The 19,813-nt window shown below is 30.1% G+C and overlaps 1 protein-coding gene across 1 annotated transcript; it reads left to right on the top strand.

Moving 5' to 3' along the window:
- Positions 1 to 788: 788 nt before the first annotated feature.
- LOC100260563 (uncharacterized) lies at positions 789 to 1,566 on the top strand. Its single transcript, XM_059737887.1, has one exon. The coding sequence runs from the start codon at positions 955 to 957 to the stop codon at positions 1,384 to 1,386; it is 432 nt and encodes a 143-aa protein (XP_059593870.1). The 5' UTR covers positions 789 to 954; the 3' UTR covers positions 1,387 to 1,566.
- The last annotated feature ends 18,247 nt before the right edge of the window (positions 1,567 to 19,813 follow it).

Below are 19,813 nucleotides of genomic sequence, written 5' to 3'. Positions count from 1 at the left end.
TTCATTTAATCATATTTTTTTAAAACTTGTTTTTAAAAATTATTTTTAGGTTAAAAAAATAAAATAAAAACTATATTATCTCAAATGAAATAATATCTTAATGAATTATATCCAACAAAATAAATATTATCACATTTATATTTAATTTGTAAAAATAAAAAAAAAAACTAAATATATCCATGAGATATATTGTACCTAATATGATATTATATACTTATATTTAATTTGTAAAAAAAATGAAAAATATATTGTGATTAAAATTTTTAAGTTTATAAATAGAAATATTATTATTTTTAAATTAATAACTACAAGTTTAACTTTTTTTAATAAAAATTATTTATGGTACAAAATGAGAGTATTATATCTAGGAGTTTTTATTAAAAATAGGAAATAGTCAGTGATGAGTGGAATGATCCTATCCCATTTATCCGATCATCAATCAAACGTAGAGCATTGTCGTATATGTTGTCCGATGTTATCCAGATCCAGGCCATAAATAACATATTGAATCTCGTCAAAACGACATCGTTTGCCAATAATAGTGCAAGCTGCACACTCCTTTACCGAATCAGTAAAAGAAATAGATAAATAAATAAAATTAACTCAACCGCCGCTCGAGCGCGTGTTTACCACTCCGATTTTTTTTTACAGCGGTCAAACTGTAGGGCGAAAGTAGCGGAGGCGTGTGAGGCACATGACTTGTAGATCCAACGGCTTGGATGGCGCGTAGAGACCACGTGCTGTTGCAACTACATGCATTTAATAGAGAGAGCGACAGTCGTGAAAAATGCTGGTGAGTATGCGTAGCTCATAAATGATCACCACCCTCGCTTTGTTATTAAATCACCAAATTCCAACCTCCATAGCCACATATCACGATTTTCTCTCTCTAGATTTCGGATTTTCCAGAGAGAAATCCCTCTCTAGGTATTGGGAGTTTTAGGGAGAGAGGCGATGGAGGTAGAGAGTGTGAGCGTGTTCCGAGGACTGAGATCCTTCTGGGCGAGAAAAGGAGGGTATGTGCGCCTCAATGGATCGGGAAGGAGGAAGAACCGGGTCGAGCTTGCTCGGCTCGGTTCCAACCGTCGACGGCGGTTCTGGCGGATCAAGCCTAAGCTCCGCTTCTTCAGAATACCTTCTCCAAAGAAGTTCTTTATATGGCTGCGCGACGCGTACGTGAAGATGATGCTGGGGTTCGCCAATTCGAGAGTTATGAGCAGCGGCTACAGCGGCGTCTTGGGCGATGGCATTGGCGGCTTTGGGCAGCGACCGCCAAAGGAGTACGATGAGAAGATGATCATAGAAATCTACAGGTCGTTGGTTATGGCTCAGGGTCTGGCTCCGCGCGACGTCACCGCAATCGGTTCGGTAGTCCATTTCCGGTAAGTATGCCAAATTTACCGGATCGTAGGGCGGGGTTTTACTTGGTAATTGGAATTTTTTTTTTTTAATAAGTTGTAAAAATAATATTACAACTCTAGCGTCGAATCTCTCTTCTTGAATCTCGCCTTGGGAAGAAAAAAATTTAAAAAGAAAAAAAAAAAAAGTTCGATTTTGAATCTCAAATCCTTAATCTTCGAGCCGTTTAATTTTATTATTATTATTATTTAATTTTTGAATCAAATTAAAACTTTCAACCAACACATATGGATGTAGCCTTCCCTGTAGAAGGGAATATTTACATGTGGCAGACCAAATTTTAGGCCAATACGAACACTAATGTTGTACTAAAATTGATACAACACATAATTATACTTATTCAGTTATTTGAAGAGAGATTGTTAGCCGTACCCATTTGGCCTATTTGGTGGAGTGAGTTTGTATTTCTCTTGTCGGAGAAGCAACTGGACAAGGCGAAGTCATCATTTCTCCTACCTTTAATAATAATAATTTTATTTATTTATTTGAGTTAGTGGTGGTTAAAGAAAGAACAGAGAATATATGAAGGGAGATTCAATAGTGGGTTCATAATGATGACGGAGAGACGATGTTTTTTAGGATAGGTATTAAGGTCTCCATTCACGTGCTTTTACTTTTTTTCAATGCCTTAGTCAAAATTCTTAATTATTACGCCTGTTCTGTTCTAATCATTCGTCTCCACGTCGTGGGGACAAGGCCTCATGTAAGAAGGCCGAAGGCCGAATACGTCAAATTTAAGGTGACAATTTGGTATTTTTCCCTTTGTTGGAAGAATCGGAAGTGCTTTGGATTTATCTGTTGTAAAAAAAATTATTTTATACTTATAATATTTTATAAAACAAATATTTACAAACATCTCAAATTTATTCTTAAATAACATATTTTCATAAAAAAATTTTAAAATTATTTTCAATATTATAATTTATTACAGGAGCTTTTTTTTTTTAAAAAAAAAAAAACTATTTATAAAAGTAGCTTTCAAATAGGGTCTCCGAGCCTCTCTAAGAGTACTATTCCTTGTAAAAAAAAAATTTAATTTAATAACCAACATGAACATATTGATAATAAAGGTTATTTTTAATTAAATAAAAAAATTAAATATTTTGATTTTTTTTTATTTTATCATAGAACAAATACCACCCAAATGATTTTCTTGAAAAGCTTTTCTAGACAATAAGAAAGTTTTAATCAAAATTATTTTAAAATGATTCTTTTAGAAATAATAGAAGCTTGTTTTAAAGAAGATAACTATTTTTAAAACTTATTTAAAATATCTAGTATTAAAAAAGGTAATATTTTAAAATTTTGAAAATTTGATAGGAATTTTTAAGAATGTAAAGCAATTTCTTAGCTTTTTGTTTAAGATTTGCTTCATCTATTTGATGTGAAAATAGGAATAATCTAACCTACTTTTGTTTTGATCATTTAGTAAAAATCAAGGCAAACTTTATCTTGAAAGATTGGCAATTTTGACGTTGTAACTAGTACTAATAATTTTTTTTTCTAAGGTGGAGAGCTTTGCTTAACCTTATTTTATTTTTTAGTATTGTTTAAAGGCTCATTTTATGCCCAAAAAGGATGGTACATCAAGTTCTTGATGTCAAACTTATTTATGTAAGTAATTTTTATTTTTATTTTCATTTAGGATATGCTAAGAACTTTTCATTTTTATCTGCAAATATTGGGAATTTGTTTCAATTAGTAGAAGTTTATCACTCTTTAAATTCACTTAATTTTTTTTCCCTTCTATGACAAATATATTTCATCAAACATCTTTCAAGGCTTTTCTTGGTTATTAAAGTATATTTTAGGGCCTATCAGAATATCGAAGTCTACTTTTTTGATGCCTATAAAAAAAGACATCATCAATTAGATGTTGTTAAATATATAACTAAAGTCTCCTTGTTTTATATTTAAGTTATATGCGTTTAATATCATATACGAGTCTTAGTACTGTATGTCTTGATATGATTATTTTATACATCGATCTCATTCTTTTATACTTTTACCCTATTTGTTTGTACCTTGATCCCGTATATTTATACTTTTGCTTAATGACCTGAATTTCAACATACAATACCAACAACCTGGATTCAAAATTTGGTAGATATCGAATTCATTACCTTAGCACATTTTCTTACCATTGTTATAAAGAGTACCATAATGTAGATTCTGAAACATCAATTGGTTGTTGAAGCCCGCAAAAAAGGAGCAAATTCACCTTTGAATTGATTGTGAAAGTTTGATTATTCTATGTCTCTTTAGGAGTTATTATTAAAACGTTAAAAGTCGTTGCAATGTTTCTCCTGAGATTGTGCGATTAGGGGAATTAATTATTCGTGTCATAATGTTGGAAAATTGGTTTTAAGAAAATGACTCAAAACCACTTATAGGTGAATGGAAAATGACATTTGTTCCAAAAAAATACATGTTCTTTTGAAAAGATGTATCCGACGTGGTAAGAGACAACCTTTTCAACGTACATGTTTGGTCTCTTTAACACACAACCCCACCAAAAGTCACCACCTACAACTATAAGTAGGAGAACCCTGATAGCATTTCTAATTCATTCATTACATTTTCTCTATTCCTTCTCTTTAGTCCCTCGTACAAGAGAATGCTTGTTCTATCTTAGGAGTAAATAATCTTTTACACTATAAGCATTTAAGTAGGGTGAAATATGTTTTTAAGAACTCAAAGTCAAACTTTAAACTCGATTAACTTATTGTTTGCGAGTTTTATCTTATTTCATTTTTAGTATTTTGTTATAAAATCTACTTATTAATTTGCACAACGACATCATTTTTCTGTAAAAAAAAATAGTGAAAATTTACTTAAATATAATTGGTTTAATAATTGTGTTAGAGTGACCTGATATAAATACGACTCATTAATTATATGGAGAATATGACATGATTTGCTGAACTCATTTAATGAATGAGTTAAAGTTAAATTATGAATTTTGAAGAATTATGAATTTTGAAATACTTTTTAACTGATAATTAATTTAATTATTAATTTTAATTATAATATGTTTAGAATATGGAAAGTAAACTGAAAATTTGGTTTTATAAATGTTTATTTTTTTTATTTAATGTTTTAATTATAAAATCTTTTTAATCTTTGTGATGAAATATATAAAATTTTACTTAAATTATTAAATTTTCAACTATATATTATTTTATAATTTTGAAAGTATTTTAAATTTTTATAATTTCTAAATGTATAAAATTAATAAATTTTTATGAATTAAATAAGTCATGAACATTTCATTTTAAGAAGATTACGTGAACGAATTAAATGAAACAATCAAATTTAAACACAACTCGTTTATTAAAATGAACTACACAAGTTGACATAATAACAATACAAATATGATTACATTTAATTTGAATGAATTAAATTTATGTTATTTTTTTTAATTATATTGTTGTGTCATGTGAAAATTGTCACTTAAACCTACCTAAAAGAGGCTTGAATGGTTGCACCAAGAATGTTCTTAACCTAACCCACCTAAACTCTTGAGCAAAGATGCCCTTAAGGGTCTGAAGCCTTAAGAGGCAAACAATGTACAAAAAGTAAGGTTAGTGATTTATCAACCTTAGCCCACTTAAACTTTTAGGAGGTGAATGCCTTAGATGGTCATTTACTTCATGAGGGAAATGTAGTGAAAAGTAAAGGTTAAGGATTCTCAACTGAAGTTGATCACTTGAACCCAATGCCCTTTAAGGGTCACTTGCTTTGGAAGGCAAATGAAGTGATCAAATAAGTAGGGTATAAGATTTCTCAACTTGAGCACATTTAAACCCTTATAGGATAAATGCCCTTGATAGTCTCTTGCCCTAGGAGGTGAATAAAGTGAGAAGGAGAGGATAAGAGATTTTTTGACTTGGACCTAATTAAGCTGTAAGGTGATGAATCCTCCGAGGGTCTATTACCTTAGGAGGCAAATGAAATGAGTGGGGTAGTCATGAATATCTTGGCCTAAAGCCCACTACAATCCACAGATGCATGCCCTTTTATGAGTTCCTTGCCTTAGGAGGTGAAGGAAGTGAAAAAGAAAGGATTAGGTATGAGATTCTTAAATTCGTCCCTCATACCTAACGATTAGAACTTAGTATAATAATTCTAAATAAAATTCTTTGGTAACCCAAAAATTGTCACTAAATATTAAAAAAATAAAACAAAATGGAAGATTGTGACCTTTGATCTTAAATTTTTGTATGGGCTTCTAATAATTGTGTGGTAAAATCGACTTATTAATTTGCACAACGACATCATTATTAAGTAAAAAATAGTGAAAATTTACTTAAATATAATTGGTTTAATAATTGTGTTAGAGTGACCTGATATAAACACGACTCGTTAATTATACAGAGAATATGACATGATTTGTTCAACTCATTTAATGAATGAGTTAAAGTTGAATAATGAATCTTGAAATACTTTTTAACTAGTTTAAATATGAAGTTTTAATTTTATAAATGATAATTAATTTAATTATTTAATTTTAATTATAATATGTTTAGAATATGGAAAGTAAATTTTTATTTTGATTTTGTAAATGTTTATTTTTTTTATTTAATGTTTTAATTATAAAATTTTTTTAATCTTTGTGATGAAATATATAAAATTTTACTTAAATTATTAAATTTTCAACTATATATTATTTTATAATTTTGAAATTATTTTAAATTTTTATAATTTCTAAATATATAAAATTAATAAATTTTTATGAATTATATAAGTCATGAACATGTCATTTTAAGAAGATTACGTGAACGAATTAAATGAAATAATCAAATTTAAACACAACTTGTTTATTAAAATGGATCACACAAGTTGACATAATAAGGATACAAATATGATTACACTTAATTTGAATAAATTAAATTTATGTTATTTCTTAATTATATTATTGTGTCATGTGAAAATTGTCACTTAAACCTGCCTAAAAGAGGCTTGAATGGTTTCCCCAAGGATGTTCTTAACCTAACCCACCTAAACCCATAAGCAAATATACCCTTAAGGGTCCAAAGCCTTAAGAGGCAAGTAAATGACGAAAAGTAAGGTTAGTGATTTATCAACCTTAGCCCACTTAAACTTTTAGGAGATGAATGCCTTAGATGGTCGTTTACTTCATGAGGGAAATGAAGTGAGAGGTAAAGGTTAAGGATTCTCAACTGAAGTTGATCACTTGAACCCAATGCCCTTTAAGGGTCACTTGCTTTGGAAGGCAAATGAAGTGATCAAATAAGTAGGGTATAAGATTTCTCAACTTGAGCACATATAAACCCTTATAGGATAAATGCCCTTGATAGTCCCTTGCCCTAGGAGGTGAATAAAGTGAGAAGGATAGGATAAGAGATTTCTTGACTTGAACCTAATTAAGCTTTAAGGTGATGAATCCTTCGAGGGACTATTACCTTAGGAGGCAAATGAAGTGAGTGGGGTAGTCATGGATATCTTGGCCTAACCCTACTTCAATCCTTAGAGAATGTATGCCCTTTATGAGGTCATTGCCTTGAGAGGTGAAGGAAGTGAGAAAAAAATGATTAGGGATTTCTCAACCTAAGCCATTCTGAACCCCTTAGGCAATAAATGCCCTTCAAGGTCCCTTGTCTTAGGAGGTAAATGAAGTGAAAGAAGTAGCTTAGGGATTTCTTACCTCAACCTTCATGAACCCTTAGGCAGTGAATGCCTTAAGGGTTCATTTATTTAGGAAGTGAATGAAGTAAAAGGCAGAGGGGTGGGAATTTCTCAATGCTATGAAGAAGTCTTCATGTTTTCATAATAAGAAGAACTCAAAATATCGCTTGAATAATGATATTAGAAAATAATTGGATTGAGAATATCCTTCCCTATATTATGTTGCAATGAAAGAATCCCATACTATCAAGGCGGCTTTCATGTTTTCATAACAAGAAGAACTCAAAATATCACATGGAGAATAATATTAGAAAATAATCGGACCGAAAAGATCATTCCCCATATAATGTTGCAATAAAAGAATCTCATACCATGAATGCATCTGTCATGTTTTCATAACAAAGAGAGCTCAAAATATGGTATGGATAATGATATTAAAAAGTAATTGGACTAAGAAGATATTTCCCTATATAATGTTGCATTGATAAGTGTAACGCCCCAAGCCCAATTTAGGGGTAAAATCATAATTTAGAAATTATTAATTAATTAAAATAATTTAATAAGGGTAAAAAAATCTTTTTCGTATTTAAAACCCCTATATATAAATTGGATTTTTTATACCGTCTCTATTTAAAAAACCCTTTTATATAGAGATCAGAAATATCAAAGAGCATAGGGCTAAAGATTTAGACGTTTAGGGTTTGAAGATCAATTTTTTAGGTGAAATTTTTAATCCTTAAATTAATATTTTATATTCGTTAATTAGTTTTGAACACTTTAGATATTCTTTGAAATATCTCAATTTTGATTAGAGTTCGTTTAATTAATTTATAGGTCAAAGAGATTAAAAATTTATAAACATAGTTTGATTTATTCATGGAGATCGATAGATTTTGTTTACTCAAATGAATAGATCTAGAATAATAATAATAATAAATAATTAAAATAAGATTAGCGTGTTTTTCTGGAACGGTGAAGAAAAAATAATAATAATGTAGATGTGTGTCGTGTAACAGAGGGTTTAAAAGAGAAAAAAAAAAATCAAAAACAAAAATGCATGTGGACGTCCAAGAAAGAAGAAAAACAAAGTGTTATTATTATAATAATATGTGTAGTTGGTGGCTTGGAGTAATGGTGTTGTCGGGTCTTTGAAAGTAATAATATATATATAATGGGGTGTAGAGGTGGAATTGCGGTTAAGTGACAGTTGGATTATGGGAACAATAATAATAATAATAATAATAATAATAATAATAATAATAATTTCTTGTATATGTTTTAATTTAATTTAAGTATATAAAGAAATAAATAGGGAGGGTAAGATTAGGAAAGAAAATGAATTTTACAATAATTTGGAAACTCAGTAAATTAATTTATTATTGTTTAATAAGTTGAAAATAATATTGGGTAGTAATAATATTAGCATGAGAAATTAATTAGGATCTCTAATACTAAATGGAATATTTTTAAGATTGTTAAATTTTTACCTTTAGATAATTGTGTATGATATTATATTAGGTGAAGAGTAAATTCGTCAAGCTAAATACTTCAAGTTTTTTAGTGTTTCTTCAAGGTAAGAGAAATTAATGTAGAATTTTATAAAAGAAAATAATTTTCTTTTTTTTATTGTATTTTGAAATGTGTAAAAATATTATTTTTATCTTTACGCATGGATCAAATATGTGTTTTGTATGGAAAATATATTTGAGCATTTTCTTTGTTTATAAAAAATGAAAAATTGAGGAGATATGATATTTTGTTTTATAAGTTTAAATTAATGAAATAAAGTGTTTGACTTTGGATTATATGGTCCTAGTCAATGGGTTATAATAGTTAATATTATATGACCCTAGTTGACGGGTTATAATAGTTGATCTTATGACCCTAGTCAATGGATTATAATTGTTGACATTTGGTTTTGTTCACCTTAACTAGAATAAATTTGAAACTAGCCACTAATCTGTGAAGTTTCATCTAATTGAGCATCATTTGTTATTTGATAACCAGAGTAAAGATATTTTGAATGCATTTGATTTGGTTTTGATGAGAAATTGTTTTGAAATGGATATGAAAAAGTTTTGTTAAAAAGTTTGAATGTATTAGTATTTTGAACTCAAAATTTTTTATGAAAATAAGTATATGTTATATCTCCTATTTGCAAGTATGATTGAAAATATTTGATCCATGAAACTGTATTAATGTTCCTTATTGGGCTTTGAGTTCATCCACATTTGTTAATAGTCTTTCAAGTAACCTTAGTTCGAGTGAGGAGTGACCGTTAGAAGGAAATTTGGTTTTATTATGACATTTTTTTAAACTCTCTTTATTTTGGACATTGTTTAGATTTTAAAACTTAATTCTCATTTGAATTATTTTGAATTCGGAGTTATTTAGATAATAACACTTGGTTGATGTATTAGTTTTTTTTTTTTAAGTTGATACTTGGAGATTTTAGAATTTTATCATACTACTCTAAATAGGAATTTGGTAATTCAGTTACAAGATGAATATTGTGTTGTTTCCATTTTGAGCATTTAGGTTTGAGGTATGAAATGATCGTCATGTCCTTAGAATGGGTTTTGGGGCGTGACAATAAGCTAGTCAACCAATGTAATATTCATGATGCTATCCATTAATAGGGTTGTCACATATAGATAGGGATGGCAACAGGGCGGGTTTTTCCGGGTACCCGCCCCGCCCCGCCCCTAATGGGACGGGGTTTAAATTTAATAAACGGGTTTTAAACGAGTATGAGATTTTTTTTTTTAACCCGGGGCGGGTTTGAGTATTGCCCCATCCCGCCTCGCCCTGCCCTGTTTGCATATAAAATTAAATTTAATTTAAATTTTAAAATTAATTTAATTTAAATTTTAATTTTACTATTTTTAATATATAGATAATAATAAAAAATTTAATAAAATAAGTTATAAAAAATATAATAATTTTATTATTTATAAAATATATTTATTTTAATGTAATTAAAAAATTTAAAAGTAATTTTTGAAAAAAAATGTTAAACGGGACGGGGATGAGAATTATTTTTAATTAACGGGGCGGGGTTGGGATAAGGGCGACCTGTCCCGAACCCACCCCGTTGCCATTCCTATATACTGACAAGGAGCCAAAGCTCTGAAAATAAATGCTCCATTTGCAGTAGATTATTTTTAATTAAGGTGGATAAACGTCTAGAGAGCCATGTATACCTTAAGTTTCGTCCCTCATACCTAACAAGTAGAACTCAGTATGATAATTCTAAATAAAATTCTTTGGTAACCCAAAAATTGTCACTAAATATTTAAAAAATAAAATAAAATAAAATAGACTGTGACCTTTGATCTTAAATTTTCGTATGGGCTTCCAATAACTGTGTGGTGTGGCCTTCTTTGTGAGGTTGTGTTAGCTTGTGTGGAGTTTGGATTGGCCTAAACAATGATTCTTAAATGGGTTGATTACGCAAACCTATATTGGGCTTTGTTACAATAGGCCCACATCTAAGCCCAAACTTTTCATATTGTGTTTCGATTTGGGCTCTTTCGGCTAACTTCGGCCACCCGGGCCTGTCGTCGGATATATGTGCCGCATGAGGTTCTTATTTCTATTGGAACAATGCTATTAACATCAATGCTTAAAAACATGAAGACCTTGTTTCGAATATATTCCTTATTTTTTGTTTTAGCTGAAAGTTACAGGTAAATTTAAAGTAACATGTTAATATTATAAAATTTTTAACATAAGTCAAAATAAACCTTTTATACCATTAAGTTCTTCACAGATTATACCATTAAGACCTCTGAAATGACTGTCAGTTTAGAACAAGACGACCAAGTCATAAGACTTCTAGATAACAGATCCGTTGAAAAGCATAAGAAAGATGGCTATAATTTCATACACTTTGGTATGATTCAAGTAGCAGCTAAGCCTTTGACAAGATTAGGTTTAAACACCGCTATTGTCATGTGTTTAAGGGATAATAGGCATCTCGAATATAGAGATTCTATTATAGGCGCAGTCCAAGCTGGACTGAATGATGGCCCAGTTTATTTCCAGTGTTATCCTAACTTCACAGTTAGATTAAGAGATGCAGACATCTTAGATTCAGTTGTCCTGCATATTAAGACTCATGGCTTTAAGATCAAACCAGGAAACAGTCCTGTTTCTATCATAACCAGGTTTGCCTATAAGAGCATGAACACAAGCGTTGGATCTGGGGCTCTTTGCACCAGTCCTAAAGGTGAGACCACCTATTTTCACTCTGATATGCTAGATAAGTCGGATTTCATCATCCCCAAGAAGATCTTGTGGAAAGATGTTGATTTCCCTGAAAATTGGCATTTTGCTAATGCTGTTCCAGCCATAGCACAGCGTTCTGAAAGTATTGAACAAATTGTTCAATATCCAGATGGAGGAGGAGAACTGGTTTTCTCCAAATCTTTCAGACATTCCAGCAGCCCTAGAGTTTCTGTTTATGAACCCTCTAGAGCTTCAAGCTCTTCCATCCCAGTTAGAACCACTAGGGAAGAAGAAGGATCCAGCTCAGGAAATCCTAAGAACGTTAAGCTAACAGGTGTCAGAAGTTACACCAATATGGCTAGACCATTTTACTCTGAAGAAAATGAGTCTACTCAGGAATCCCAACAGGATGAGTCCCCTGTTATGTCTCCTACCTATTCTCAGATGATTAACACAATAAGCCTAAGTGATGAGGACTTTGAGATCAACAAGGATCTCTTAAGAAAGGACTTCTATTCTGAAGTCAATAAGGAAAAGAATGATTGGTTCTTTAGCACTATCCCTAAAGTCATTAGAACCATTCACCAAGAGGAATTTTATTCCTATTTAAGACAAGAAAAGAAAAACATTAAGTTTTGGATCTGGTTTGAACTCTTCAAACAAGAGGAATATCCAGATTATCCCTTTAAGCGTATAAAGGTTACCAGTAGTAATAATGAAAATAAACCATATGTATTCTCTAAGGATTTCCAAGAAAATCCCCAAGTCAACCAAGCTTTTGTCGATAGGATTAATCAGAAGATTAAGGATAATCTTGTTACTCCTTTGACTGTTCAGCCTGATAAGAGGATCAACATGGTTAAAGGTGATATTAGTTCAGAAGAAGAAGCTGATGAACTAATTAAGATGTTTGAGGAACCCCATAATCAAATTATTAACAACTTGGAAACCTTTAAGACTAGGAATTACTATCCTAGGCCTACTTTTCCTGACATGCAGTTTGAGGAAAGAAATCAGTATACTCAAGCCTCATACACCAGTGGTACTATCTATGAATGGAACATAGACGGTATGACCGAGTATAACATACTCACTAAGCTTCAAGAAATGACCATGGTTAGTACAGCCTATAAATTAAACAATAGACTGCCAGATCATGCTGTAGCTCAGACCATTGTTGCTGGGTTTACAGGTCAGCTTAAGGGATGGTGGGATAATTATCTCACCTTTGATGATAGAAATAGTATCCTTAAAGCCTATAGGATTAATGAGAGTAATGAAGTGGTTAAGGACGAAGATGGCCAAGATATTGAGGATGCAGTGGCTACTCTAATCTACTCAATATCCAAGCACTTCATTGGAGATCCTGCAAAAATTAAGGATAAAACTGCAGATCTCTTAACCAACCTTAAGTGTCCCAAGCTTCATGATTTTAGGTGGTATAGGGAAGTCTTCCTAACCAAAGTCATGCTAAGGTCTGATTGTAACCAGTCTTTTTGGAAAGAAAAATTCATCTCAGGATTACCCAAGCTTTTCTCTGAGAGAATTAGGATCAAGATAAGGGAACAGTATAACGGTCAAATTGATCTCTTCACTGTTTACAACAGTATCTTGAGAATCACTGGATCTCCTAGACATGGTTCGGAAAATTGAACTCATTTTAGGGTTTTTGATCTAGAGCCTAATAGCAGATTGACAAACCTTATGAGACGTCACCCCAACCCACTTACAGCCTAACAAACGCCTATCCACGGCTAACAACGGCTCAACCGGCAGGGCTCGCGCTCCCAGGCACACTGCTACCTATCCTAGGATAGTCCAAGAACACCCAAAACAATATATATGTATAAAAGGTTTATTTATATATATATTAATTTTCTAACTTTTATATATATTTTTTAAGTTACAAATTTTTTTAGTGATGGAACTTGGGTGGATTGGTTGAATTGATGATTAACTTAAATTAAGATACAATCATCCCAAGTCAAACCCAATTTAAGGTAATTAAACAAATCTCAATACAATTTCATTTTTTTAAACTCAAGTTGAATTTGAGTTGATCATATTAGACTCGTGTTGGTTGAGTTGATGATGCTATATAATTCAAAATTCATTTACAATGTTTATACAAAAAAAAAAACCTTTTTTATATATATTTATATGAAAATTTAAATAGTAAATAACACAAAATTTTAAGAGAGTAACATAAGAATAAAAAAAATTATATATCTTTCTAAAAAAATGAAAAAGAAAAACATGATATAATATATATTTTTTATTAAAAAAAATCAAAGGAAAATAAATATTATTATATAGAATAATATATCTTATAAATATTGTAAAACATTAAATTGGATTCAGATTCAAATTTAGCTCAAATTGTTCAAAACTTAACTTGTAACTTCAAGCTAAAGGACACTATCAGTTTCTATGAAGTGTAGACCTCCCAAAAAGGTAACGAAGACTTGTAAAGGTTTCCTCGGATCAAATGAAAATTGACCATCGAGTGCAAAGACATAAGGGAGCTTGATTGTAAGACCCATCCATTGAGTCCAAACCAAATTCGTTAAGAAAATCAAATTCAAGTTCAACTTAAATATTGAAAACGATAGTCCAAATTGGTTCAATCGTCCGATTTGAGTACAAGTTAAGTTTATTGATATTCAAATTTAGCTCAAGTTGTTCAAAACTTAACTCATAACTTCGAGCTAAAGGACACTATCAGTTTCTATGGAGTGTAGACCTCCCAAAAAGGTAACAAAGACTTGCAAAGGTTTCCTCGAATCAAACGAAAATTGATCATCGAGTGCAAAAACATAAGGGAGCTTGATTGGAAGACCCATCCATTGAGTCCAAACCAAATTCATTAAAAAAATCAAACTCAAGTTCAACTTAAATATTGAAAACGATCGTCCAAATTGGCTCAAATGTTAAGTTGAGTACAAGTTAAGTTGAGCCGATTCGCGTGATTTGAACCCTTAATTTTTTAAAACAAAATTAATAAAATGTGTACAAAATTTTGTATAGAATTAGAAAAAAAAAAGGTTTTGAACTTCTAAGCAGTGAATTGAAAAAACAAGCTGGGTGAATTGACTAATTGTGATAAAAAAAAAGGATTAACAAAATGACGTCTCCTCCCGTGAAACACAAAGTCAATGTAAAAGAAGTAGGGCGCAACGACAGCAGTAACGTTGCAGTTGAACGGAGAACTTGAACTCGAACCCTCATGTCTGCCAAACGGCTAGAGCTCCTGAAAGCTCAGTTTCATCCAAAATTTTTGGCCTTTTTGAATAGCCTGGATGGTCAATCGGTCAATGTAAATCAAAGAGTGCCAACGGCTAAGAAAATATTTAACGTTTAAATAATGTGACATTGCCACATACTGAGAAAAAGAGCTGTTTAGTCTACGTCCACCACTCCGTTATTATACGACTCTTTCATAATCATGGGCTTGCGCAACTTGTACGATCCTGGAATACAATCTTTTTAAAAAATTAAAACGTATAATCAAATTGATTCGATTTGTATTATATTTCAACGGTTAAGATTAGGGTGTCTTAATTGCAATCATTGCTGACGTTATAAAATCTGGGTAAGTCTTGATATTCCTTCTTGGCATTGTGAATAAGTCAACAAACCCCTTCCATGTAAAATGACTCTCTTCCCATTTTGATTATGACTTTTTTTTAGTTGGTCATTTTTACCCCAAATAAATAACAAATATTCATCCTATTTCTATGAATTTTGCAAATTATTTGCTTCGTTTTAACCTAAATATAATAAAAATATATATAAAAAATAATTTTCTTGTATTTAATTATATCACAAAAAATATAAAAATAAATAAATATAATTAAAATTAATTATTAAATAATACACAAAGATAATCTATTGATTATAAATATGTATTTTTTATTTTATTTTATAATTTTTTCTTTATATTTTTCCTCAAATTCTTCAAAAACTAAATGTAAAGTTATGTTTTTTGCTTTTACCCAAAATTTAAAATTTTAAAAGAGTAGTACAAAAAACCATTATATTAAAATTGTTTGGAAATATTTGCAACAAAAAAAAACCTTTTGTTTGAAAAAAAAATTAATTTAGATTCTTAAAATCTTTTTAAAATATTCAATAAAGTGGTGTTTTTTGAACAACACTCGTGCAGCGCATATATTACTATTATTATTTGAATTAATTAATTAAAAAAATAAAATAATCTCAAAATTTATGAATTTAATTATTTTCATATTTTTTTTTAAAAAAAATAATTCATTTTTAATATAAATATCATTTGTTATTTTAAGTATTTACATGTAAATTTTAAAAAAAAATGTTATTTTTATAAGAAAAAAATAATGATATTTTTATCAAAATAAAACTAAAAATTTGATAAACCATTAAATTTTAAAATTAGGATGTTTAAAAATCCATTTAATCAAGTAACCCTTATTATTATTATTATTAGTGTAAAATCGTAATTGGGTTTAATACTAAATGAATTATAATTTTCCTTTAAAATTAAAATTAAAATATAGAAAAAAAAAAAAGCGCGTCAAGATTGATCTGAAAGGGCAAGCATTGATTTGAAATTTTAATTCTTTAATTTCTCCTTTCCAAACAAATTTTTGTTTTTTCAATTTCTTAAACCAAATCATGAGAGAGAGAAAGTAGAAAAGGGAAAAATTGTATCGTAGCGTCGACAATATATGATGGTAGTGAAAGTTATAGTGGCTTAATCCCCACACCACAAGACACGTGCCGCACGTTCATGCAGTGATGTTATTTGAGTGCCAATTATTCCCCTTTTTTTAAATAAAAAAATATTATTATTATTATTACTTGAAGACGTTGATTCACGTCACAACATAGTACAAGGTAAGAACCTGGTTCATTTCATTTTACTCTACTTCGATTCTAGCTTTATAATAAATTTAGAATTTTATTCCAAAATATATAAATGCATTTAATTTTATAATAATTAGTTCTTAACATATATGTTGAATCTGTTCAATCATTTTCTAAATCCAAAATTTTAGAAAAATCGATCAACATGTCCCTTTGTTGAATGGGAGCCTAGCAAACTCAAGGGTTGAAGCTGCTTTAATGACCTAACAATCTTATTTACATGCGAGTCCAACGTGCTTTTTTATAAAAAATAATTGTACTTTATATCTAGTTGAGTCCAAAAATTAAGTTTTGGTTCATATAAATTCACTATTTAAACCCAAGACCTAAAGAAAGTGTGAAAATTGAGAAGAAATATATAAATTTTTTATCTTTAAAAAAATGACATTTATTTATTATGAAAAAAAATAATAAAAAAATAATAATTTAAATTTTATTCATTTTGTAAACCTCAATAAAATTTAATTTAATTAAGTGATTTGGAAAAAAAAAATACATCATTTTTCAAAAAAATAAAAATAAATTATTATTATTATTAGTTAAAAATCAAACATCTTGGAAAATATATTTTTAAAATTATATGTAAAAAATAACTAAAAATATGTTAAAATTATTTTTTAAAATTGATATATTTTTAGAATGTATTTTTAAAAAAAACTTATTTTTCTAAAAATAATAAAATTTTAGAATAATTATTAAAAAAATTAAGATATAAAATATATGTCAAATATTATGATAGAAAATATTTAAAATAGTTTTGAATAGTATATTGATCTTTTTACATTTTATATTTTTCCTATTAATTATATAATTTATGGATAAAATCTTAATTTTGAGTCCAAGATACAATTTTCACTTTTCACAAATCACTCGTCCTTTTATCCTTGCTACTGCTGCATCTTCCACCCATTCACTTCACGTAGTCTACAACCATGCAATACATCCTCCGAAGAAAGGGGAAATATCTCATAAACCTCAACTGTACTATACCTAAAGCGACGTTACTTACGTTCATCTTTGAGGGGACCAAATCTATTTTAAGTTTTTAACAACAGTATTTTGTCATATTCACGGGGCCAAAATTATTTAATTTATTTTTATAGACGTCTTAACCCAATATTTTTAAATAATATTTTCCATGATGACTTAAATATAATATTTCGGATAATGAAAAGCCCATATGCATGTCATGAATATCAACAAAACTTTAGCATTTGATGATACTTAAAGGATTTAGGATTTAGGATTTTGAAATGATACTAAAATACAAATATATATCTGTCCGTGGGTTTTTTTTTGGGTAAAGTCCTTATTTATATAAATAGTACTAACTTAGGCATTAAAATATTAAATAAATATAAATCCTAAGATTAATAATTACTAATAGTTTCCACATGGCAACTTGTTCATTTTTTATGGTTTTTTGGTTCCTTACTTCTCTTTGAATTGAATAGAAGCATTATTTATGTCAAGTTACGTACCAAAATCTTCTTTTCAAAAATTCAATAGCATATGCCATGTGATGTCATGATAGGCACATATGCATATGGAGAAATCAAAATAATAAATCTCATCTTATGTACAGTAAATCACCGACGAGGTCCCTAAAAAATCTAGTGCCTTTTATAAAAGAAATACCTAAAATTTATTTTGGAAAACAATTTATTTTTTTAACAATTATTTTATGTCAAAAATTCGACCAACAAAGCAATTCTTGAAGGACATGATATGAAGAATATTTTGAACCAGGACCCGACCCGTTTGGGGGAGTTGGGTAGATCCGACCGAGATATTGGTAGTGGAAGCCAGGCTGGTTGGGGAAGAGTAGGGTGTACGGATACTGGTGATCGTGCATACCGAGGAACACGCATCACAAAGTATAATCATGCAGATGCACAGGTAACTGCGCAAGAGCACCGTACACCTGCACACTTTCTGAATAGACTTGACACCACGCCACACACACTTCCCTACGTGTCCCCTAGATATTGCTCACCTCCACCGCCTGTGGTAGACCACCTCGCTGGGATTCCCTGCGGCACTCTCTCCCTCTGGGCCGACGCCTTCCATTCCAAGCCTAGTGCAAAGTGACAAAAAACCAGGACATCACCGGACCCATTGATTCTGCGGGCCCGGCCCACATTCACTGTTCCTTCTGCTTCAAATAATTGGGACTCACGTCTTATCTTTTAATTAATTAGTCGCAGTTGATATCAATTTGCAAAGGAGCCGACACAACACTTTCACCGAGATGTGTTTTTGATCCCATTCCAAATCATAAAAAATTATTAATAAAAGTTTTTAAAATCAAGATATCGTAAAAATTATTTTATGGATTTATATCTCGATTAATCCATCATGGTCTAACAAATTAAATTTGAGATGAAATTAGTATCAAATTTGTGTCACGCAAAGTCGAGTTAGAGCAAACATATCATACATTTATTTTGCAATTTCTAAAGTTTAGGTTTCTTAGTAGCTAAGATTGGGAAACATAATGTCAATTTAAAAAGATAAGTCAAAATAAAAACAAATTGTTTAAGAGAAGGAACGATCATTAATAACATTGAGTCTACTTTTGAAAAAGTAGGAACAAATCACACAAAGTTTGTGTAAGGATGGCTCCTTTTTAGAGGCCAAACTCCCCTTCCTGATTTGATGGTATTTCCTTTCTAGGGTGGAAAAGTCGTGGGTAAGGGTTAAGGACTTAATTATACATACACTTATTATTGATTGGTCAGTTTGATTAAGTTTAGTTGCATCTCGAAGAGACCATGAACAAAGCAATGAAACATGTGCAGAATATATATGTATATATATATTTAAATAGTTTGAGTTAAATAATATTTATCTAACTTAACAAAAAAAGAAAATAGATATTTGAGTTTTTAATTCCATTTTAACATTAGATTCCATAAATGTAAAGAAAAATTTGTCCAATAAAATAATATATTTCCTCAACTCCACGGTATAAAAATGACAATCAAATAATCTCGTGCTTATTTTCCTCATTTACATCTCTCCAAATTTATCATCATCATTATTATTATAATAAAATATTTTTTTAATGCTTTATGACAAATCGGGGAAAGTTAAAAAATTTAATTTAAAGGATCAATTGAATTAATTTTTGAATTTTTGAACCATATGTGGTTAAAAAAACACTTTTTATTCAAATCAAAGATATCAACAAAATTACTAAAATCGCTGTCAAATGCCATAAATCATAAGCTCGTACGACAAGTTTCAATTGTTTAAGAATGTAAACAAGATTATTTGAGAAAGGAAAATAAAATATCATGACGACTAGTAAAAAATTAAACACAATTCTCTCCGCTATGATCGGTTACTGAAGAAATCAAATGTGGCATTAGTGATTAAATAGCTAGATAATAATATACAATATCCCAAAAATGAAGGAAGGAGGTGACGTGCGAAAGAGTACAAGTGTTGAGAGAAAGATGTACCCGGGAGTATGGACGATGGACTGTGTGAGGGGTGGGGCAGGGGCGGAAAGGTCATTTCGATACAGGACAATCACAGCTGGTGGTTTCCCTCTACAATGCTCTGGCCTTATAAAAAATTCGTATTCCCAAAAATATCCATATTC

This window comes from Vitis vinifera, chromosome 7 (genome assembly GCF_030704535.1).
Source record: "Vitis vinifera cultivar Pinot Noir 40024 chromosome 7, ASM3070453v1".
Lineage (NCBI taxonomy): Eukaryota > Viridiplantae > Streptophyta > Magnoliopsida > Vitales > Vitaceae > Vitis > Vitis vinifera.
The sequence above is the reverse complement of the archived record's forward strand: the minus strand, read 5'-3'. Positions and strand labels throughout refer to the sequence as shown.